This window comes from Cervus elaphus, chromosome 12 (assembly GCF_910594005.1).
Source record: "Cervus elaphus chromosome 12, mCerEla1.1, whole genome shotgun sequence".
Classification (NCBI taxonomy): domain Eukaryota; kingdom Metazoa; phylum Chordata; class Mammalia; order Artiodactyla; family Cervidae; genus Cervus; species Cervus elaphus.
Window position 1 is genome coordinate 64,231,891 of NC_057826.1, and position 23,308 is coordinate 64,255,198.

Here is a 23,308-nt window from a genome sequence, read left to right on the forward strand (position 1 = left end):
AGAACTCAAAGGGCCACCAGGTTCTCCAGGCCTGCACTGCCAGCACTGTCTCACAGGTTGTCATCACCTTGCCCTTTAAGCCCTTTTAACCCACATGGCTCCTTCAGCAGGAAGCCAGAGGTCTAGCCTCATTGTTAAGAAGAGGCAGCAGCTGACCCTGCAACTGGAGGGAGACCTGATGTGAACTCCACACCTGTCCACCTCTTCGGAGCAGCTAGGGGGAGACACAGGCTACCAGGCCACTGGCAAGGACTACTCACAGGGCTGCCAAGTGCAGTGGCCCAGGCAGAATCTGCGTGCCTTGGGGGGCATTCTTCATGTGCACTAAGAACCCCACAGTCCTGCCTGCTCAGCAGTCCCTCTCTGGGAGAGCCATGGGGGCTGAAGAGGGAGCCCTTCTCCCTCTAATGGGTCTTTTGGGGCCGCACCCCCTCACTCATCCCAAACCCCCACCTGAAGAAAGAACCATATTCCAGCACAGCACAGATAATGAGGTCAGTTTATGGATTACAGTATGGGACAGACTGGGAGGGGGCCACGGCCTACCTATAGTAATAAGCTTCCCAGGAACAGACCGACAGACAGAAGTAGCCCAGACAGACAGACAGAGGAACAGGGAAACAAAGCCAAACGGGGAAGAGGTCTTGGCTCAGCCTCAGCAGCTGTGTCTGGGCTCCAGAGCCAGCCTGCCCTGGGGACCTGGAGGAGGAACAGGCTGCAGGCCCTCAGATCCTGTAGGGCTCCCTCTCCTCACTCCTTTCTATACCCTCACCAGCAGGCTGGGACCCTTGGCAGGTGGTGTTTCTGGGGCTGGGGAATGGTTGGTCTGGAAGGGGTGGGCAGACGGTCAAGGCTCTTGGAGACTCCCTGGGAAGATGGAGGCCTCAGTAGTATGGGGACAGTAGCAGCACTGGGGGTATTCCAGCCAGGCACCAGGCACCTGGGGTGGGGCACTGCTCAGCAGCTCCCCTGTGTCTAGGGCAGGCCCCCCATCCTGCCCACCACACCAACATGGTGCAATAAATAAAGTTTCAAGTAGCAAGTCGGTGTCAGGCAGGAGATCTGGGGGCTGGCAGACAGGCAGGGGCTTATGAGAGACCCCTGTCAGCACACCGAGTCCTCTCAGTGAGCTCCAGCCGTGTTAAGTCTGTCTGTGTGCACTGGAGTGGGGCCCCGGCCCCCGTGTCCATGTAGGCACTCCCTGCAGGGGCTCAGCCCCTCAGACCAGTGCCAACGCCTGCTCAGTGGGACAGAAGCAGGGCAGCATGGTGCCTACAGCGTCCACGATGGCGGCCAGGTGCTCGTCCTGAGCCTGGGGCCCACAGAGCTGCATGAAGTCCGCTAGGCGCAGCAAGTATTCAAGGTTGTGCCCGGAGAAGCCTCGGCAGGCCAAGATCTGTGTAGCGATGGCCTCCTCGGGGGCAGGACCCAGGTAGCCAGGGTTCTGCGGGGTGGCCACATAGGCCAATGCCTTGAGTGGTTGGTCAGGGGTATCTTGAGGGTAGAAGGTGACCTCCTTGGTATCGTAGCCGCCGAGCACCGCCTCCCGCACGTTCAGGTACTTCAGGGCCTTGCTCACCTGCTCGCCTTGCACCTGGTATGCCACACCCCAAGTGCAGCCCTGGGAGAAAATATGGGCACCGGAGTCAGTCACGAAGCTTCTTCTGATCCCACCCAGGACTGTGCTCCATAAGGGAAGTGGGCAGACTGCTGATGAGCCCTCTAGCAGCAACACAGCAAACCCTCAACCTCCCTTAATCAGGGTTGAGAAGGCGGACTAGCCCCAGGGAGAACAAAAATTTGGCTCAGAGTTTGGTCTGAGAAACAATGGCATCACCTGTAAGCTTGTTAGGAAAGCGTTTCAGGCCACTCTAAATCTTATATTAAAATCTATGTTTTAACAAGATCCTCAGGTGATTCTTGTGGAAAGCACTTATCCAGACTCAACCTTCCCCTCAACCAGAGGGGTATCTATCTAATCTAGCCTGCGGCCAACGGCCCATGAGCTCTGCCCGTCTGCACCCCTCCATGCTGGGTCTCTTTCTTGACACTGGCACTTACCTCACGATCTTCAAGAAGGGTCACCACACGACCAGGCTAGGGAGGGAAGAGAGATTTTGAAAAAGAAAACAAGTTAGAAATGAGTTCGGCCATCACTGGTAGAGAAAACCCTTAGTAACCCTTCTATTCCAGTCCTCAGATAGCCCCACTCTTGGGGAGCAGGGTGGGGGGTGGGGGCGCGGGAGTGGAGGGAGCGATGCATGGATGTAAGAGAAGTAGACATATGGCAGTGAACCAGATTGGTCATCAGAAATATTCATCAACACGGTGATCCACAGGATCAGACTCTAGCCATCACACAGTGACCCACTAGGCACACAAATTTAAGCCACAACGTCCTGCAAGGTTCTCCCATTTCCCCCATCAAGACAGAGTCACTGTCAGCCCAGATAGGCCCCGATACTCCAGGGCACTAGCGCAGCGCCCACTATCCTGCCCCAACCCCCGTCATTTCACCCGGGCAGGGTCGGATGCTCACCATCTTGTCACTGCCGCGATGGAAGGTGTCTCCCTGCCAGAAGCGGCGGCTGTAGCCGCGCACGAAGCCCACACGGCTGTCGCTGTAGGCGAAGTCGGGCCTCCACACCAGGGAGCCGTACCCAAAAATCCACAACGCTTGGGGGTCGTCGTCCTCGGAGAGGGGTTGTGAGGAGGGCGGAGAGGCGGGAGGGGAGTTCTGGGCTGCAGGCTCCTGCTTCATGGTGCCGGGCACAGGGACGGGCCCGGGCGGCCTCCGGGGCTGGTCTCCGGGGCGGGCACGGAAGGACCGACCGACGCGCACACCTGGCCTGGCACCGCTTGGTCGCTCCAGCTGCGCGGCCCCGTCCGAGGCGCTCTTTAAACCCTCCGGCCGGGAAGCCCCACCTCTCGCAGCCAGCTTTAGCGTTTATTGGGGCGGGGCAAATTCCCTTTTGGCCAATCACCTTCTGATTTTCCTGTCCAGTTAACCGCGCCGCCCTCTGAGTGGGTAACTACGTGGCCTGCCCCGGGCCCAGCGCGCCCGCTGATTGGTTCGACTCCACCTCTGTAGCAAACCTGGCAGGAGTGATGCAACGGCGGAGGAGGTTTTCCCAGCTCAGGCATGCAGCAAGGGCACTTCAGATTGCGTCAGGCGGCCGTCAGTGGGCACGGACGCGGGCACTGGTTGTCTCCCCGTCAGCCCCTTTATGCCTTGGCCCCTTCAAGAACCATGGTGGGCGGGTCCCGGGAGGATGCCTCTCAAGCACCCCTGCCAGTGCACCTGGCCGAGTCACTGCCACCCCAGGCAGCACGGACTCATTACTAGGATCAGCGCAGGACACGTCCAGAACGAGAGCTCTGGGCGGTGTAAACGCGCATCCCTGGGGCTTCGCCTGGGAGCACGTACTCTGAAGAAGCTATCGGAGGCACCTCCGCATTCCGCATAAGTGCCTCATGCTATTGGCACGCGTGAGCAAATGAAGAAACTGAGTCACGGGGCTGACAAGGGGTTCTGCAGAAGCTGCAAGACTGAGTCAGACCGGGCGGCCAGGGCTTGCAGGCATCACATGGGGGCTACGCCCCAGGCCAGGTGTGAGGCGCTCCAAGCCCAAAATAAGGTCTGGGAAAAGCCGGAGCTCTTGGAACGGCAGTCCGGTGGTGGTGGCCAGACCTGCGGAGAGAAGCCAAAAAGCCAGCAAAACCAGGCCAATCCTGCCCCAAGGCGATGGGTTTAGTTTTGTTCAGACAGGATATTTTGGCAACAATGGTTGGGTTAATCTTAGGCACGGAGGTTCTGAAAGTGGAAGGCAAGGAGGGCCCAGGTGAGGTCCCCAGAGGACCGTAAGCAGCTACCAGCCTTCGCCCTTGGCTACTGGCTTCACGACCCAGGAAATGTCTGCAGGCCGCCTGGGGTTGACCCCCTAAGCAGCGGCCAGGGTCAAAGGGAAACAGAGGCAGCAGAAGGCCTGCACTTGGCAGAACTGGCTCCAAAGGACTGCTGCTGAGGTCGGGGAACTACTGATGAGGGGCAGGGTGACTCCTCTGGCAGGGAAAGGGGGCAAAGCAATTAGATGGTTAAACTAAAAATGATCTGCACACAGAAGGTGCCTAAAGATAAAATCTCCGGTAGGAATGCACAGCGGTGTGTATAGTATGAAGCTAGATCTTTAAAAACAAAATAAGTTATACATTAATATTAGTAAAAGAAATAATATGGAATAATATATTTAAACTGTAAGCGGAGACTGTCACCAGAGGAGGATTTTCATATTAAGTGTAAATATGGAAAAGTTTGGATTTTCTTCAAGGAACATGAATTACGTTTCCAAATGGGGAAAAAAATACAGACAAATGGCTGTCTCTGGTTTTTCCTTTCTCCTTCCCTCCATTCCCCATGTGCACCCTCCCCTCTTCGCTTCTCCTCTCTATCCTGTCCTCTTTGGTCCATATGAGCACCTTATTTGCTGCTTAGGGAAAATATCCCCCCTCCATCTATCTCCTTTGGTAGTGGGGTGGAAGGTGAAAATCTGATACTAATACATTGCTGAAAGTATCTAAATTAATACAAACAACCCTTTGAAGGCAGCTTCATGATACAAATCAAGAATCATAAAATAGCCTGCCCTTTGACCCATTACTTCAACTCCAGGAAATTATTAAAAATATGGGGGAAAGCCATATTCCTCAAGGTTTTTCAATGCATCGTTCCTTATTATAGCAAAAGCAAGAGAAGTAAAGCTACTTAAATATCCAAAAATAGCTAAATGTTCAAGTAAATTATGGTCAATCCACAGGTGGAGAAATGCAGACACAGAGAGAAAATGACTTAAAATCCTGCAATAGATGATTAGTTACATAAATTTGATACAGACATGAAATTGAATCTGTGCAGTCATTGGGAACAATTATGTATGACTACACTAATGTAATTAAGTGAAAGGCAGGTTATTAAATAACCTAAAATAACTTTCTTAACTTAAAAAGTCTAAATGTGTTCATTTCCATAGAAAAAAATCTAGAAGAACATAAAAATGCTGTGATCATCTCTTAGTAGTAGGACTACTGAAATTTGCACTTCCTTTTTTATACCAATTCAGATTGGGAATTTCTCAAGAGAACATAAATTACTTATGTTTAGAAAAAGAAGTTTAAAATAGGAAAACAATGTAGTAAAAATTCTTATGATTGCATAGTAAGGCAAAAATAGGAACTATTACATGCACTATAATTAAAACTATTAAAACAACAAAAATAAGATTCATGAGGAAAAAGATGGGGACACCATATACTAATGTTGGATGGATTGGAGTATTAAGAGTATAGGTGATTCTTTTCTCTATTTTGCAAGGCTTATGAAATGTAACTTTTAACAATATAAAGTTAGTTTTAAAGAGTAGTTAATGGTTCTCTGTTGGCTAAGTAGTTAATGGTTCTCTGATATAGCATATCAGAATCACCTGGGCAATATCTTCATGATGCCCACTCTCCTCAACTCTCCATGACTTCCTCCTAAAAGCCCCAGGCTTCAATAATTCCTTTGAAGAGTTCATCAGTGACCAGCTCTAGCTCCAAGCACAGTTAGTCACTCCCTCCTCGGTGCTCCCAGACCCCTTACCTCAGTTCTGTCCCTTCCACTTCATGCTTATAACAGAAACATGTATCGAGTGCTTATCTTCAGCTAGGCTGTTTGCTAAGTGATTTTGCTCTGCTGCTTTGTGAGGTAAATATCATTTCACAGATGAGCAGTCTGGAACATAGGAAAGTTAGGTAACCTGTTACAGTGACGCAGCAGCAAGTCGTATAGCCTGGGGCCCAAGGCAGGCAGTCCAACCCCAGAGCCTCCTTGTTAATGAGATTTTTGACATCCTGCCTCCTAAGAACTTGAGAGCTCCCAGAGAGCAGATGTCATTTCTGAAGGCCCAGGAAAACCAACACAGTCCTGGCACATGGAAAGTTCTCTGCAAAGGTAGGCAGAAAAAGTGAAGCTCTTGAAAAAGGCCAGGGAACCCTGGAGTTCAGAGAAGGAAGAATCCTGTGAGACACAGGTTTAACTTTGACCCTCTCAAAATAGTGTGTAAAAGGGTTAGTCACTCAGTCATGTCTGACTCTTGCGACCCTATGGACTGTAGCCTACTAGGCTGCTTTGTCCATGGAATTTTGTCCAGGCAAGAATACTGGAGTGGGTTGCCATTTCAAAATAGGAACCCCCACAAAATTTGTCCCAGAGGTCTTGACCACCTTCCCAGGAAATTGTCTGACCTGTTTCCAGTCCTTGCTTATCCTTTCCCACATCTGTCTTTTTCCCTCCCAGTGGGACACTCCCAGGCAGTAAATCACCCACCTCATCCAGTTCCTCTCCAACACTGGCAGCAACCACCCCATTTTTTCTCCTAAAATCCCCTCAGGGTGGGGCTACAGACGTCATACCCACAGAGATACCAGCTCATAACAGCTGATGAGAGAGTATTGCCTCCACCTTACAGAGTCGCACATGATTGGCACATGATGCATACATGGTGGCTTCCTTCTCTGAACCTTTTCCAAATTAATCCTTCCTTAATTGTTCCTTCAAGCGGTCACTTCTAATTTCCTTCTCCTCATTCCAGTCACTGTAATCAACTCCTGGTGTTAGTGGGCACCATTATCTGAAACAAGGGAAGGCTGTATCTTAGGAGCCCGGGGATTGTGTGAATTTATTATGCTAAATGGAGAAGTTGCTTTATGAAGCTGCTGATTCCAGAGGAATGAAAAATCTCCCCATACATGAGCTCTAATACTAGCTGGTCCAGATTTGAGCCTAGTTCCACCATTTACCATCTGGGTGACCACAGGCACTATATATATATATGCCATGAAATTAGAAAACGCTCCTTGGAAGAAAAGTTATGACCAACCTAGACTGCATATTAAAAATCAGAGACATTACTTTGCCAACAAAGGTCCATCTAGTCAAAGCTATGGTTTTTCCAGTAGTCATGTATGGATGTGAGAGTTGGACTATAAAGAAAGCTGAGTGCTGAAGAATTGATGCTTTTGAACTGTGGTGTTGGAGAAGACTCTTGAGGGTCCTTTGGACAGCTAGGAGATACAACCAGTCCATCCTAAAGGAAATCAGTCCTGACATTCATTGGAAGGACTGATGCTGAAGCCGAAATTCCAATACTTTGGCCACCTGATGTGAAGAAATGACTCATTTGAAAAGACCCTGATGCTGGGAAGGATTGAAGGTGGGAGAAGGGGATGACAGAGGATGAGATTGTTGGATGGCATCACCAACTCAATGAACATGAGTTTGAGTAAACTCCGGGAGTTAGTGATGGACAGGGAGGCCTGGCATGCTGCAGTCCACGGGATCGCAAAGAGTCGGACGACTGAGTGGCTGAACTGAACTGAACTGACATATATATCTCACATCTTCTTAAACTAGTTATCTGTTGATCAGCAATTGGGTTGTTTCCATGTCTTGACTACTGTATATAGTGCTACTATTTATATGGGGGTGCATGTATCCTTTCAAAAGAGAGTTTTTGTTTTTTCCAGATATATGCCCGGGAATGGGATGGCTGGATCATATGGTAGCTCTATTTTTAGTTTTGTAAGGAATCTCCATATTGTTTTCCATAGTGCCTGCACCAGTTTACTTCCCCATCAATAGTGTAAAAGTGTTCCCCCCCCCAAAAAAAAGTATTACTTTTACTCCACACGGTCTCCAGCCTTTATTATTTATAGACTTTTTGATGATGGTCATTCTGACCAGTGTGAGGTGATACCTCATTGTAGTTTCGCTTTGCATTTCTCTAACAATTAGTGATGTTGAGCATCTTCTCGTGTGCTGGTTGGCCATTTGTATATCTTCTTTGGAGAAAGGTCTATTTAGATCTTCTGCCCTTTTATTGATTGAGTTCTCTTTTCATTTCATTGATGCTTTTCTTTGCTATGCAAAAGCTTTTAAGTTTGCTTAGGACCCATTTATTTATGTTTGCTTTTATTTCTTTTAGCCTTGGGAAAATATTGCTATGATTTATGTCCAAAATGTTTTGCCTACGTTCTCTTCTAGGAGTTTTATGATGTCATGTTTTGTATTTAAGTCTTTAAACCATTTAGAGGTTATTCTTGTGTATGGTGTGAGGGAGCGTTCTAATTTCCTTGGTTGTTGTTGTCCAGCATTCTCAACACCACTCCCTGAAGAGACTGTCTTTTCTCTATTGTATATTTTTGCCTCTTTTGTCATACATTAATTCATTGTAGGTATATGGGTTTATTTCTGACCTCTCTTTTCTGTTCCATTGATCTTCATGTCTGTCTTTGTGCCTGTTCTAAGCTGTTTTGATTACTGTAGCTTTGTAGTATTTTCTGAAGCCTGGGAGGGTTATGCATCCAGCTGTGTTCTTTTTCCTTGGGATTGCTTTAGCAGTTGCTTTGTGGTTCCACATAAATTTTAGGATTATTCGTTCTAGTTCTGTGAAAAATATCATGGGTATTTTGATTAGGATTGCATTAAATGTGTAGATTGCTTTAAGTAGTATGGCCATTTTAACAATATTAATCCTTCCAATCCAAACACGTGGGATATCTTTCCATTTGTTTGAACCATCTTTAATTTCCTTTATCAATGTTTTAAAGTTTTCAGCATTTAGGTCTTTCACCTCCTTGATTAAGTTTATTCCTTGGTATTTCTTTTGGACACAATTTTACACAAGATTTTGTTTTTTGCTTTCTCTTTCTGATATTTCATTGTTAGTGTAAAGAAATCCAAGCATGCTATTAACAGAATAGTTTCTTGAGCAAAGAGGGAGATTTTCTTTGTGTGCTTGGGGGAAGTGGTGTGATGCTTAAATAAATGAATGAATAAATAAATTAAATAATCCACATTCTACTAGGGGCTATATCTCCTGCAGACCTATGAGAGATAAATGTATCCTCAGGTCCTTGACCCATGTGATCCCACCAACTCTTTGTATTTAAGTCTTTAAACCATTAAGTCTTTAAACCAGAAGGATGGGAAGGAGGAGCTAAAACTCTTGATACAGTCCACCTCAGAAGAGGGAGAGAAATGGAGAAGACAGCTGCTCTGCTGGTTATACCAACTGAATCCAAAGCCAAGGGAAGCAAGGCCACTTGGTCCCCTGCCCACAAAATCAGGGACTATAAGGGGTCACTCATGCCCTGGCAGAGGGGTGTATGGGTAAGTGGGAAAACCTGGCTCCCTGCCCATTTCTAGTTGCCAAGGAGGGAGGAAGACACAGCTGCTAGGATACCCTGGGAGATTCAGACGTGGGGCTTAGTCCTGGAAGGGGAGGGGCCAGGGCTCCAGCAGAGGACAGGGATGCTGGGGTCTCTCTTCCAATTCCAAGGAAAAAGAAAGGTGTAGTTTGTGGTGGCAGGGAGTGGTTGGCTCAGGGCTGAGAACAACAGTGGGGACCACTTCAGTGGAGTCACAGAGCTGCAAAGAGGGGAGACCATGGGGTCTGAGGCAAACATCAGATCCCACAGAAATGCTGGGGTGTGGAGGCACCAGGCTTTAGAAGTGAATCTGGAAAAGGAGCCCTACGCAAAATGGGCCTGACTGTGGGGACAGACTCCGAGAGCCAAGGAAGTAAAGCTTTAAATGACAGCACCTGGGACAATAACCTGAGGGGCCTACTGCAAAGGGGCAGGAGATCCCAGAACACTTTAGTTCTCTTTTATCAGAGAGCTAGAAGAGGAAGCACTGAGGGAAGGGAGTCACTGATGAAAGTGAAACTGAACATCCTAGAGTAGTAGGAAGGGCCTAGCCCGAATATCTGCCTCTGTGGGAAAGGGAAAGCAATCCTAGGACAGGTCAAGGGCACACACCTGTCTGCTAACTGCCAGGGCCTGCTTTGCCTTCAGCATGAGTCAGGAGGAGGGATCACTGGAGACAGACAGTTCGCCCTGCCTGGCAAGGTTTTGGCTCTGCCCTGCAGGGGGTGCCATGACACAGGACAGTCATGGGCCCAGTGCCGACCTGTTGCTAAATCCAGACTCCTGAGATGCTAGTTACCCTGGCTCTGACTGCAGCTGCAGTTGGCTTTTTTTGGACCCTGCATCATGGCCTGAGAGGGTCTTTGGGGATGAAGGGAACATGCTGAGCCCACTCTTGGCCAGAATACTAGCAAGTGCAGGGCTAAAAGCCACTTGTGGTGGATCTCCAAGGGGAACGGAACTCTAGAGGACTTGGGGTCCTGCTGTCACTTCCCGCAGCCCAGATCTCTCTTCCGTTACTCCCCACATCAGAGGTTGACCTAGACTAGTGATGCTCCTTAAAAACAGGGACACAAAGAGAAGAAATGGTGGAGGCAACCTGGCATCTCAGCTGCCTCCTTGGTCCAGGGCTACTGTTGGGACTATCCAACCAGATTCGAAGCTCCTCTCTAGCACCTCTCCCCCATCCTGTGGACTGGGATGGTGAAAGCTCCCAAAGTGGTTTGCTGGCATAAATTTAAAAAAGATTAACCTACTTGGGGTGGTGGGGGAGGGGGGATGGACTTGTTGCTCACAAATATTTTCATACACTAACTCATTTCAACCTCATGGTAATGTACACAGGGTATTGCGATTCTCTGAGAGGTTAAAGATAATTAACTAGACGCTTAGCTTCCTAGGTACAGACCATGTTTTACTGCCATTGCCTGGCATATAAAAGGTACTCAATTAGTGTGGAAGGAATGAAGAAATGCATGGATTGTCCCAGGCCACCTGGCAATGACAGGTGGTCCGGAAAGGAGCTTCAGCCTCCCAGCTCAAACCTGGGGTCCTTTCTGGCCGGTCCCCGTTACCTTCCACGCAAGATGCGGGCAGGAATGGCCCAGGGGACCGTGAAGTGGGGAGGGCGCTGGTTGCGAGAACAACGCAGTTTGGGGATGGGCTCGCTTCTCAGGCACAGTTGAAGCATAGTTAGGGGAAAGCATCGCACTGAGCTTTCTCCAGTCTACTCTCTCTGCTTAGGGGGCCGAGGCCTGGAGGGAGCTCTGCGCGACAAAAACGACACTGAACTCGCGTCAGGCTGCCCCCTCCTCCGGCTCGTCGTGGTGACCTCTAGGGCAGAGAAGGGCTGACCCCGAGCCTTGCGAAGCGACCGCGGTCCCGGTCCAGGTGCGGCCCTGCGGCCGCTCAGCGCCCCCTGCTGCCGGGCAACGGGGCCCAGGCAGTCCCGCCCGATGGCCCGCCGGCGACACCGGCTTCCCGCGGCCGCGGCCCGACGCGGGCTCCCCGGCCGGGGGCGGGATTCGGGGCTGCAGGAGGCGGAGCCGAGCGGGCGGGGAGTCTCCGAGAAACTCGCGGCCTTCGGCGGCTTCCCGGCCCGGGAAGTGAGCCGGGGTCGGGAGGCCGCAAACAGGAAGTCGGGCTGTAACAAAGAGCTCGAGGGGGGCGGGGGGCGCGGAGCCGCGGGACCTCCGGGGCGCCCGGGGCTGCGGCAGGTGGAGGGCTGACCCGGGCCAGCGCGCCGCACCTGCCTCTTCCGCCGCCGCTCGGGGCTCCAGGCCGGCCGAGATCCAGCAGTGCCGTGCGCCCTGGGCGCGAGGGAGGGCGCGACCGCTTGGGGAAGGCCACTGGGACCTCCCAGGCGCATCCTCTCCCCGGGAAGGGACACTCACAGTTCCCCGAGTGAATCACTTCCATCCCTTCCCGGAATGCAGCAGGCCACGTGGGGCGGAGGGCTGGGTCGTCATCCTGCGGACCCGCGGGGAGAGAGTGGCCGGGAGGAGGACCCTCGTGGGTCCTCCTAAGAAGTGGAGCAGCCACACAACCTGAGTTGTCTAGTGGCCTCATCTAGCCCGGGACGGGGCGGGGGAGGGGGGGTGGTGGTGGGGTGAGGTAAGAACCACTGTCCTTTTTTTCTATCCCCTGACCAATCTGGCTCTGAGGCAGGAGAGGGAACCCTAGCTGAACCACCCTTCTTCACAGCCTCTCCCTACCTCACCTCCCACCGGTGATATCCAGGTGGTTACCAGCCAGTCAGCCCTGGAAGAGCCACTGTCCTCAGAACTGGAAGTCACCGTGGGTTAGGCCTTCCTTTAGACGGGGCACTGCCTCCAGGCTAAGGAACTGCTATGCTCTGAATTCTCTTGTGAAATGCCAGTGCAGATTAAGCATGGGTGTTTTGATAAGCCATGAAGAACACTTCACAGTGAGTCCACAGCTATCATCTGGCTTGTGTCTGCCAAGCCTGGGGCCTCTGGTGTACACATGAACACTCCATCAGGAAAAACTTGGGTACCTTACCTATGAGAAGGGGCCAAACCCTCAGGGAGTGACCTGGACATCCCAGAGAAAGAAGGGCTTCCACTGTGGCCTGTTCACACCCCAAGTGCCTGGCGCATGTCAGTAGAGGTGGAACCTGACACAAGCTACGGGGTGAAGCTGCCCAGACCAAGTGCATGAAGAGATCCTCTCTTTCCCCAGAAAGCTGGCTCGGTATCAGATCGGGTGAGTGGGTTTGACCAGCCAGCTCCCCTTCAGGACTCCCTTCTCTGAGGACCTGGCAGCCCGTGCAGCCCAGCACAACACCGTGGTGTGGACGTGCAGGCCCGCGGGTGTCCTACCTGTCCCCCACATGGGAGCCTCGTCATCTCGCCTTCGTCTCCCAGCCCAGTTTCCCCCGCCCCCCCAGGGCCCGGGAGCTGCTTTCCTGTTTCATTTTGGGCAGGAAGAGTGAGGTCGTGTTGTTCTTCCCCCTGCTGCCGGCTCAGGCTGTGGGAACGGTTCCCTGAATGCTTTCCTGTTTGATACCCTGTGTGTGCAGTGAGGGGAACAGAGAGAACTGGTGAGGTGTGGAACGTGTGCACTTGGGTGAGTGTGGACGAGCCTCGGTCTCTCGCTCCCTTGTATCAGGCATAAGTACCCAGATTAGGGGTGAGTATGCTGTGTGTTACAGGGAGAAGGAGGACAAGGGAAGCAAGAAGCGCTGCATGTACTTGGTCTCCACTGGGAGCATCTGCTGGGTCTATTTTGCTTTACTGGACAGCCTGAGAGCTAGGAGCATCTGCTCAGCTTTTTGTCGGTGGCTCATTTTTCATCACTTGGCCTCCAGGGATATGTTTGTGGCTGTAGAGAGAAGACTGTGGCACTCTAGGGACCATCTTGAGCCTTAGAGGAAGCTAGCGATGAAGTTGAGACTGGAAACTCCGTCAAAAAAATAGTGCCTCAGCCAGAGAAACCCGGACTCAGGGAAGCCTCCCTCCTCTTCCTCATCCCCTCTCTACAGTCTTCAGTAAACTCTAGAAGCTCCAGGCAGAACAGGCGCAGTGCGCCAGCTCTCTTGCCCAGCTGCAAGGAGGACAGACCCAAGGCAAATCCCCTGGCACAAAGACCAGTGCCTGGCTAAGGCTTTAAAAAGAGCAGAGTGCCAGTCCATCTAAAACCCTGCAGCAGCAGGAAGAAGGGCCCAGACATTATCGTGGTTCAGAGACCCGGTGCTCTGACGAGAGACTCCTTCTGAAGAGAGGAAGACTGGCTGGATTGTCTCCTTCCCATGAATTCCTGTATCTCCCAGGCTGACTAGGGTGTCCATAAGCCTTTTCAGACTAAGAGAGAAAAGAGTGGTAGAATCAGGTCAGGGGCATATCCCCCAAGGAATGGTGGGAGCAAGAGGGGGCTGCAGCCAACCTCAAGCCATCATGCAGAGAAGGCTGGCCCAGGCTGGGGACTAGATGGGTGAAGCCAAGTTCCCCAAGGACTAGAAGAGGACAAGGGCCTGGAGCACAGCAGGCCAATCCCAAGTGCATGCACAGGTCCCGGGAGTTCTGCGGGGGAGGTGGGGGGAAGCCAGCAGAAACATGAGAAGGGGAGTCAGAAGGATTCCCACTCTGTCATCACAAAGACAGGACCCAAGAAGTAATAAATTCCTGTACACATTTGTTCCATATTATAAATACACATTATATACAAAATAATGTTATAAAATGTAGAAAGGTCAGTGCTTCTGATTCTTAAATTATTGAAATACTAGACTCCAAAATAAACTACAAAAAAAAATAAAAACTCATATTATTGATTTCTGAAGATCGGCTTCAAGGGTAGTCCGGGGGCAGTAGTGGGTGTGGGCAGAGCCCAGGCTCGAGGCCGTTGGAATGGGCTTCAAGGAGGGAAGGATCTGGGTGTCCACAGCACCCAATTTCTCCCTCACCAGAATTTCCATCATCTCTGCCTGGAGCTCCCCAGTTAGGCCTGGTGCCCCTGGCTGGGAAGAGGGGCAGGCCCTCCCCAATCTGCTCACAGGAGCCTGAGGCATCCAGGGCCAGAGGCTGTGGAAGCCAGGGAAGGCTTACCAATATCCTTATCCAGAGAGCCCAGGGCAGGGAGAGATGGGGTGGTGTCAGGAGCAAGGCCCACATGCAGTCGTTGGAAGCATGGGGCAGAAAGTGCTCCTCCTCTCCGCTCCGGGAGCTCACCTCACCTGCAGGGACACTCCTGCCAAGAGCTGCACCAGGTGGCTTCCCGGCTGGCGGAGGGCCCTGCCCTTACTGGCCTCCTTTCTCCTCTCTGATTTGGACCCAGCTGTCGCCATGGAGCCCGGGCCAAGGCACTTTTGGAAACACAGATGCCAGTGGAAGCCAGAGCATCTCCAGGCCCCACGGGACCACTGCCCCTCCCTCTGGAAAATGGGCTGGAGCCCCAAGGAGCCCTCTGAAGGCCACTGCTGGCAGGGCGGGTCCAAGTGGCACCTCTCCTCTCCTCTGTTCCCCTGGCTGGTGTGGCTACCAATCTGATGCCAGACAGACACCCAAAGATGTGGAAGGGTACTGCATCTCTTGGCAGGTTCACAGTCTGTCCAGTTCATGCCATTCCCTCTTCCTCCTGAGAGCAGCACGTTGCATATTTAAAATGTCCCATCCAGGATGCAATGTAAACAATGCAGAAGGAAGGTCCAGCTGCTGGGGTGGAGCTGGGATGTCCTGGGGAGGCTCCTGCCTTATACCTGGGGGGCACGTGGAAAGTGAGAAAGTGGGTTACCCTGGGGTACCAGCACCCCCTCCACGGCTGCCCTGGGCCTCCCTGGGAGAAGCCAGTGAGGCAGGTGGGGTGAAGAGGAGGTGGGGCAGCCCTCCTGGTCTTTCGGTCCAACACATACCCATGCCTGGAAGTCTGTGCCCATGACGGGGTCAGTGAAGGAAGCCAGTGAGTAGGGGCAGGAGGGGCCCAAGGCAACCACCCTCACCCACCAGCAGCTGGGAAGCAGCTCCCGGGAGCTGGCCAGGTGCCATGGCCGCCCAGCCCAGCATTAACACAGCAGGAAGAGACCGGGCTGGCTCACCACCGCGGCTCCTGTTTCACACCCTCTGTGGCAACGAGGCCAGCAGAGATCCAAGGGCCACTGAACCAGGCCTGCCAAGGAGGGGTTCCGACCCACCCTTCAGGAGCAGCCCCTGGGGTCTAGAGTAACCAGGCCACTTTCTCATTCCCTAAAGGCAGGAGGGCACATGCTATAAGGGAAGGCGGGCCCATCACTCACCTCTGTGGCAATGACACATTCATTCCTCTCTTCTGATATCAAACACACAGACTGGTACATGGAGTCCCTGGGGGAGCATATGGCTGATATCCGACACTCTGGCTTTTCACTGAGGGAACACAAGACACGCCGGTGAGGGAGAGATGAGCAGAGGGCTGGAGGAGGTGCGGCGCTAAGCTGGACCCTGGAGAGCCAAAGGGAACTGGCCAAGGTGGCTCCGGGAGAAGACACAGGGATTGGGGATACCCAGTGCTAGCCTGGTAGGCAGTTGGGAACAGGCCTTGAGAGAGCCACAGAGGGTCTCAGGTCCAGAAAAGGCCAGTTTGCCACTGGAGGCAAGCCATGCTGGGGGGAAACTGGAGTCACAAGTGACATAGTGTGGACATTTGACATTTGTGAATGAATGAATGAGTGAATGGGAAGGAGGGATAAAAGGAGCCTGGAAGAAATCTTACTGGATTTGTAGCCTGTCAGTGGCAAGAGCCCCTGTTTGCTTAAAAGCAGTCAGGGGCCTGGGGCCAGCCTCCCACCTGTCCTGGGGGAGCCTAGGCAGGACTGTAGGTGTGTCCCCGGGAAGCCCCTGGGCCTCCAGGTGCTGCTTACCTGTGTATCCGCAGTGGCGCCTTCTCCCCTAAGCTCTTATCACTGTGGGAATACTTCCCGGGCAGGATCCCCCGCCCCAGGAGCCCTGGGGCCAGATTATAGTCCAATGTGTGGTTCTGCTGTTTGCCACAGTTGGACTTGTCCAGGCCACAGTCTACTTCCAGCTCCTTCTTCTGGTTTGTGTTCTTGAGCTGGGCGGTGGGGATCAGGTTGTCCTTCTGGAAGTCCGACAAGTTGTTCATGGCCTCCCTGCTGCCGCCGTCGGGCCGCCTGAGCCGCAGCTGCCGCACTGCCACCGCCACCATGCACAGCAACACGAGCACCACCACCAGCCCCACGCCCAGGGACACGGCCACCCAGGGGAAGCTGGGGGGCATGCTCATGGGGAACTCGCAGCGGCTGCCCATGAAGCCATAGGGGCAGTTGCAGACGAAGTTGTCAGGAGGGAGGCCGGTGTAGCATGTGGCCCCGTTGAAGCAGGGTCCTGAGGCACAGGCTTCGACAGGCATCCGCACCTCGCAGCGCCGGCCAGAGAAGCCGGCCGGACAGGTGCACACGAACCCATTCTCCAGGTCGTGGCACGTGCCACCATGGACACAAGGGCTGCGGGCACAGTCGCTGATGTTGATCTCACAGTGGACGCCAGTGAATCCAGGACGGCAGCGGCACATGCGGTTTGGACCTCGGTTCAGGCACTGGCCCCCTGTGGGTACACACGGGCCACAAGTCAGCCATCTCCAGGAAACCCACCCGCTCCCTGGAGCAGAGGGTGCCCCATCCCAGGAACCAGCTCCCAGCTCAGGTCCTCCTGCCTCCAGGACACAGCCAGCGTGTACAGATCCCGCTACAGAGTTCTTTGCATGAAGAGTCAGGAGACCCCGAGTTGAGGATGACCCTGGTCCTCTACGCCTCAGTGGGCTCATGTATAAAAACAATTGGCTGCTTACAGAGCTTTACAGTAAAATCAAGCAGATATGCTTGGGTTTGAATCTGAGCTGTTTCTCTCTAACTGAGGATCTGGCACCTGTTGCTTTATTTTATTTCTAAGCCTCAGTTTCCTCATATGTTAAACTAGAGAAGAATGCTATAGGTTGTCTTTTGAAGGTTAGGTAAAATAATGCATGAAGGCACGAGCCCATGCCTTGTGTATAGTAAATGCTCAAATAAATGTATTATCATTTCACTTAAGCGTCACAACCACATGAAAGACAGAGGACGGGTAGTACATTTTCCCACTTGGTGATGAAGAAACTGTGGCTCCAGGGAGTTAACTAGTGACTAGTCAGAGAGCAGATTCCATCTCAGCCCTTCCGGTCCCTCTCCAGCCTTCTCCCCTGCACAGTCCTGTCTGCCTGTCTCCCAGATGGTCACCAGTAGACCAAGGAGACAAAGAACAAAGACAACATACTTGGTGCCCCCCAAAATGTTGAACATTCCAGACACCTTAAGGTTATGGGTTCCCCATAGCCATGGGGCAAGGTGAGGCCTCCATGAGCCGGGCCCTCACCTGCTTAGCCTCCTTCAAGGAGGGACATGAGGCCTTCAAAGTCCCTTTCTCGAGCCAGGACTTCTTGGGGAGGGTCAGAGGCCACCCCAGCTAGGTCAGGACATGGGAATAGGAATGGAAGCCAGGCAGTGTGCATACCGCTTCCTCTCCAATGGCCTGCACCTTACTGCTAACCTGCTCTTCTTCCAAAGCCACCCAGATGATCAACCAAGCTCTTCAGCATCCAGAGTAGATGCAGATCCATCTCAGCCTGCCCAGAATGACACACAAGGCCTCTCTCCTCCTCTTGTGACCCTCCCTCACCAGGAAGCTTTCTTGGCCCCAGGGCCGATCCATCAGGTTAGCAAGACAACAGGACGCACCATTGGCACATGGGTTGCTGGTACACCTGTCCACTTTCTTCTCACAGTTGGAGCCAGTGAAGTTGGGGGGGCATTCACAGGCGTAGCTGGTCCCCTGGTTGCGCTCCCGACAGGAGCCCCCATTGAAGCACGGGGAGTCAGCACAACTCAAGGTGCTATGTTCGCAGTGCAGGCCATAGTAACCCGGGGGACACAGGCAGTGGTAGCCGTCCTCCTGGTCCTGAAATGAGAGCATAAAGGGGCCAAAGTCAAACCCTGGGGAGCAGGGATTCATGGCTGGGACCTAGCTCCCACCTGCCCATAGTGCCTGCCCATGGCTGCACATTCACTGGCCGCCTGGGGTGGGGATGCCCGGGTACCACCTGGCCAGAGCTCTGCCTTTCTGGGCTGGCCTAGGCCTCACCTTACAGCTGCCTCCGTTGCGACAGGGGTTGCTATCACACTCGCTGAGCTCCAGCTCGCAGTCTACGCCAGTGTAGCCTGGGCGACAGGTGCAGGTATAGCTCCGCTGCCCGCTGTTGGAGCACGTGGCCCCATTCTTGCACGGGGAATGGTGGGTGCAGTAGTTGAGATCTGTGGAGACAGGAACCGACTGAGCAGAGCCAAAAAATGGTCTCCACCTCCAGGCTCCATGGAGTGCAAGTTCACTGTCCATGGTTGGACCTGGCACTTCAACCCAGTCTTCCAGGTCCAAATACCCTTATTCTTCTCTCAATGAAATCATGTATATCGAAGCATCTAGAACCACATCTGAGGAGGGCAATCAATCAAAATTGAAAAAACACAGTTGGACACCTTCCTGCAGGTAAGCTCACAAACACATAAAGGTAAGGAAGAGGAGGGGACAGCAAGGCCACATGTTGAGGAGGAAGTCAGAAAAGGTTTCATGGAGGAGGGGCAGCTGAGGTAAGCCTGGAAGAGGGCTGCAATTTCAATAGGTGGAAAGAGTAGAGGGAAGGCTAGAGCCACGATAGGTGATTACCAGGCTTTTTTCAAAAGCGGAATGTGTTACGGGGGTATTTTGAAATATAAGTCTTTGTTTTCTTATTCGGAGAGGACAGGGAGGGAGAACCAGACAGTGCAAATACAGGGACTGTAAGGGCTATGTTTGAATAAGACGAGTATATGACTGTGTCACCTGGGAGCAAATGTGGGGAGAGGAAAGAGACATGGCAGGAACCAAGTGTGTGTGTGCGTGTTTGAGGGGAGTGGAGGGGGGACAAAGTGATACACACACACATGCACAAAGAATACAAGGGCTGAATTCCAAGCCCCTTGTTGCCAGCAAGTCAGGGCCCAGGCAAGTTCTTTCTATCCTGGCAAGCGTCCTGCCCACCCTACCCAGGCCTATGCTGGTGTCTCCATGGCAGCAGCCACCCCATTTGACCCTGAAAATGGGAGGAACGCGCTGCAGCTGGCTATGAGGATGAAGGAGAAAAGGCTCCCTCCCCCATCACTGGGGCTGGCAGACCCCCGTACAGCCAGAAGAGTGACCGGCCCCCTGAACACCAGGAAGACTGTGGGCTCAGGCAGCTGCCTGGCAAGTGCTACCGGGGAGAACAAGGGAGGCTGTTTCTGCCCCACCGAGAAGGCGGTTAGATGTCACTCCGCCCAGAGGTCCCCCGCACCCACAGCCTCGGGGCAGCCCGTGGGCACACCCCACCAGACAGCTGTTTAGGGGAGAGCTGCTCAAACAGCCCTGGCAGGTAAGCAAACACTTAGGGGGTTAATAGGTAACTACAAGGTAGAAAGAGGAACTGAGCCCGGCACCCCTCTCTCTGGCCTTGTTGGAATTTATGAGGCCACCTTCAGGCTGCCAACTTGTCACCCTCCTGGCTTCTCCAGCCACCCTCTCTCCCTAGCACCCGAGGAAGAAGGACCCACCAGCTCATGTTAAGCCAGTTGTTAAGATCCTTCCAAGTCCCAAACTCCTTGAAGGATAATGGGAAAGTTCAGCAGTCATCAAGTAGAAAGGTCCAGGTGACAGCTCTGGTTTCCACCCCCAGCCCACCCCCTCTCTCTGCCCTGACTCACCTTGGTCACAGAACAGGCCTCCCCAGCCCTCATCACAAGTGCATTGCCAGGGGGTGCTGCAGGTGCCATGGCGACAGCCATTGTGGGGGATGCATTCGTTGCACAGGCGGCCCTGCCAGCCAGGGCGGCAGCTGTAGAACAAAAGACAAGCTGGGGGTGAGGTGAGGGCCTGGCCAAGGGATGGCTCCCCCCTCACAGCTTCCGGTCCCCTACTCACATGCACTCTGCAGGCTTGCTGCAGTAGCCGTTCTGTTCATGACAGCCAGAAAGACAGATAGCTGAGGAAAGAAAACAGGGCTGGGTGAGGGCAGGATGCCAATGACTCTGAAGTCCTACTCTCCCTCTCCTGCCCTGGGGGTGCCCCCAGCTCTCCTGGGCTCATTTCCCACTCCTGGCCTCCCAAGGGAGCCATGGATGACTTAAAGAGAAATAATGGTACAGGGAAGGAGAATCCAATGCAATAACGGGGTCTTTGTGGACTTAGCATGATGGGGAGGAACGCTAAGAAGAGAGAGGGCAGAGTCCAAGCCCGTCCTAAGCATCCCCAGCTGTTCCTGAGGCCCAGTTAGTGGACAGCCCAGACTGCTCTCCAAGGGAGGCAGACTGCAGACAACAAGATGCCACTGTGTTTGTTCCGGGGACCCCCCTCCAGGCAGGTGGGAGCTTGGCTGCTTACGCTGTTCGCAGTACTCCCCAGTCCAGCCGGGCAAGCAAGACAGGCTGCCATCTGGCTGACACACGTAGTGGCCGAAGTGGTCATTGCGCTTCTTGCATAGACGTGAGCAGCTGTCCCCATAGTAGTTGTCACTGCAGATGACCCGGTAAGAGTAGCGCAGCCTTGTGAGAGGGCTGGTCTGCTCATCCAGTAACCAGTTCTGGCCCACAGCTAGGGAGCCCTGGATGGCGATCTTGCTGATGAGCGCGTCTGGTGGCAAGGCCTCTGAAGGGGCAGAGGGCCGGGTCAAGGAAGGGCAGCCAGTCCCCAAGAGTGCCAGCAACTGCTGGGTCAAACCAGTTGTCCAGATGACCCCCACCTGCCAGCAAGCACAGGCCAGAGGAACCCAAGGGTCCCATTGCTTAGCTGCTCTGTATGTGCATGTGCAGAGGGCCTGATACCATTCAAAAAGGGGACAATAGAAGGATGTTAAGATATCCCAGTGTTCTGGAGGCAGATAGGCAGGGGAAAGAGGAAAAGAGGTCAAAATGAGGGGATAAAAGAAAAAAAAAAAAAAGAAAAGTTCTCCAGGCCTTTGAGGACCTTGGGAGCAAAGGGTCCTCTGGTGCCCATTCAGGGGTTCTGCCCTCAAAGATGGGTAATGCTTTTCTTTTTCCTTTTCAAAGTGAGAATTGTTGTGCTGCTGAAATATCCTTTTCCTCTGTGTCAGAACAACATCCCAAAGCCATTATTCCCTTTCCAAAGGAGCGGAATTCGCGAAAGGTGTAAAATACAGGAAGGGGCCCGTCAGCGGCGCTGGCAGCTTCGGCCTTTCTCACCGCCGTGCTCCCCGCGTTCCCACGCCAAAAATAACCCGCAGGAAACGCAATTGTGCTCAGAGTCCAGGCAGCGGGCGGAATCCGAGCGTCCAGCGCGGGGCGCAGCTCCCGGCCTAGCTGAGCGTCCTGCCCCCCACCCCCCACCCTGCACTTCCCCCGCCTATTGATTAACTCTTTCGGCGCTGCGCCGTGTCGCCCCCCTGTGGCCGCGAAGCGAGCTACTCACCTGGCCGCAGGTCATCTCCTGGTGCGTGCCAAGCTTCAATAATGAGTGAGAAGGTACCCTGGGAACAGAAAGGAGGGGGCGGGGGAAGACGGAGAGATGGCGAGATGAACAAGGGATGGTGGGGGTGCCTTTCGGCAGCCGGTTTAATTAATCTAATTGCAGGATACAGTTACAGCACCCGGGTCAACATAACGGGTCTGCGCTCAGCAGCGCGCGCGACCAGGGAAGGCGAGAGAATCCCGGGTAGGAGGAGAGTTGAAGGAAGGGGTAATATACGGGAGAGTCTTTCGGACGTGAGGAGTAGCCGGGGTGGCAGGTGATGAAAATCGTACCCCAAGATCTAGGAGAAGAATGGGCGTAGAACTGGGAAGAGATAGACTGGTGAGAGCCTACAGGAGGGTGAGGTCCCAGGAAAGAGTCGGAAAGAAGGATCAGAAAAGGGTGCCCCCCCCCTCTTTTTTTTGGAGGGAGTGAGGAAATCTAGAGAGAGGGTTTGTTCCCACGGAGCCCCCTTCTCTCGTGACCTCCCAATGCGCCCAACGCTGTACTCACCGGCCAGGTGAAATTGAAGGGTAGTTGGAGGGGGTTGCGTCCCCCGCCGCTACTGTCGTCTCCGACGGCGAAGGAGTTGGTGCCCAGCACAGGCGTGGAGACGCTGCCGAAGGTGCAGGGCCCGGGAGAGACGACCGCCTGGAAGTGCTTAAGGCAGACGCGGAAGAAGGTTCGGCAGCCGGGTTCGCACGGCCGCCCGCTGGCTAGTACGCCGCGCTCGTTGGCAAACTCCTGCAGCTGCAACTGGAAGACTCCGGAGCCGGCCGCGGGCTATTGCACAGGGACCAAGAGAAGGAAGAAGGGGAGCGGTCAGCTCGGTGGACGCCCGGGGCTCAGGCCCCGGGCGCGGTGGGAGGGAGTGGTGGGGACGTTACCTGCTGCCAAAGTGCCACCAGCAGCAGTAGCGCCCAGCCCGAGGCGCGACGAGACGCGACTGCCATCCCCTGGGGCGTCGCTCTCTCCACCCGCGGGCTAGGAAGCTTTCCGTGCGTCCCACCGCCGGAGGGGTCCCTGAAAAGCCAGGCTCCGCTCGGGGCTTTCCTTCCGCCTCTCCTTCGCGCTAACTGCGCTCCAACTGCCGCGGTAGGTAATCCAGGTGAGGGCGGCTGGGTGGCAGCCGCTCTGAGGACGTGTCCTCGGGTTAATCCTGGTGCTGTAAGCAGGCTAGTGTCCGGGTACGCGGCACTGAGGAGACTTGAGCTGCGGCTCTTGGCCTCGCGTTCACTGACCGCGCTCAGCGCCGCTACTGAAACCTGCGCTCTCCCGAGCTTTCCTTATATATATTGGCTCCTCTCTTCACCCGCCTGTCACTCAGACTCGTGGTCACTCTCCCCTCCCCTCGGGCCTCTAGCTGCTACAGTTCCAGCGCCGCCCGGAGGGGCCTCCGCCCCCGCCTTCCCCCCTCCCAGCCAGCCAGTCAAGCACAGGTCCCCGCCCCTCTGGGCCGTTCTCACTCAGCTCCTGGGTCCCTCAGCTCAGAGCGTGCCGAGGTGACCAGTGCTCCGCGATTACGGGGTTGCAGGAGGAGACACTGGCTT

The 23,308-nt window shown here is 53.7% G+C and overlaps 2 protein-coding genes across 2 annotated transcripts; both read right to left on the reverse strand.

Annotated features, from left to right (window-relative positions):
* Positions 1–480: 480 nt before the first annotated feature.
* On the reverse strand, positions 481–2,930 carry CHAC1 (ChaC glutathione specific gamma-glutamylcyclotransferase 1). The gene is made up of 3 exons (XM_043920951.1): positions 2,540–2,930; positions 2,062–2,097; positions 481–1,621 (listed from the first exon to the last, which is right to left on the reverse strand). The coding sequence occupies exons 1-3, from the start codon at positions 2,759–2,761 to the stop codon at positions 1,220–1,222; spliced, it is 660 nt and encodes a 219-aa protein (XP_043776886.1). The 5' UTR covers positions 2,762–2,930; the 3' UTR covers positions 481–1,219.
* Positions 2,931–13,876: 10,946 nt separating this feature from the next.
* Positions 13,877–23,068, reverse strand: DLL4 (delta like canonical Notch ligand 4). The gene is made up of 11 exons (XM_043920535.1): positions 22,646–23,068; positions 22,272–22,541; positions 21,720–21,777; positions 20,676–20,939; positions 20,217–20,277; positions 20,000–20,130; positions 18,369–18,538; positions 17,966–18,185; positions 16,097–16,799; positions 15,494–15,602; positions 13,877–14,959 (listed from the first exon to the last, which is right to left on the reverse strand). The coding sequence occupies exons 1-11, from the start codon at positions 22,709–22,711 to the stop codon at positions 14,954–14,956; spliced, it is 2,058 nt and encodes a 685-aa protein (XP_043776470.1). The 5' UTR covers positions 22,712–23,068; the 3' UTR covers positions 13,877–14,953.
* Positions 23,069–23,308: the final 240 nt, after the last annotated feature.

Bases quoted from the DNA above. Each gene is read 5' to 3' on its own strand.
- CHAC1 (XM_043920951.1), bottom strand. From the start codon at position 2,761: ATGAAGCAGGAGCCTGCAGCCCAGAACTCCCCTCCCGCCTCTCCGCCC. The intron at 2,098-2,539 runs GTGAGCATCCGA...TTCCCTCCCTAG, and splicing joins ATCGCGGCAGTGACAAGATG to CCTGGTCGTGTGGTGACCCT. The intron at 1,622-2,061 runs GTAAGTGCCAGT...ATTTTCTCCCAG, and splicing joins CCCTTCTTGAAGATCGTGAG to GGCTGCACTTGGGGTGTGGC.
- DLL4 (XM_043920535.1), bottom strand. From the start codon at position 22,711: ATGGCAGTCGCGTCTCGTCGCGCCTCGGGCTGGGCGCTACTGCTGCTG. The intron at 22,542-22,645 runs GTAACGTCCCCA...CCTGTGCAATAG, and splicing joins TGGTGGCACTTTGGCAGCAG to CCCGCGGCCGGCTCCGGAGT. The intron at 20,278-20,675 runs GTAAGCAGCCAA...TTCTTTCCTCAG, and splicing joins TGGGGAGTACTGCGAACAGC to CTATCTGTCTTTCTGGCTGT.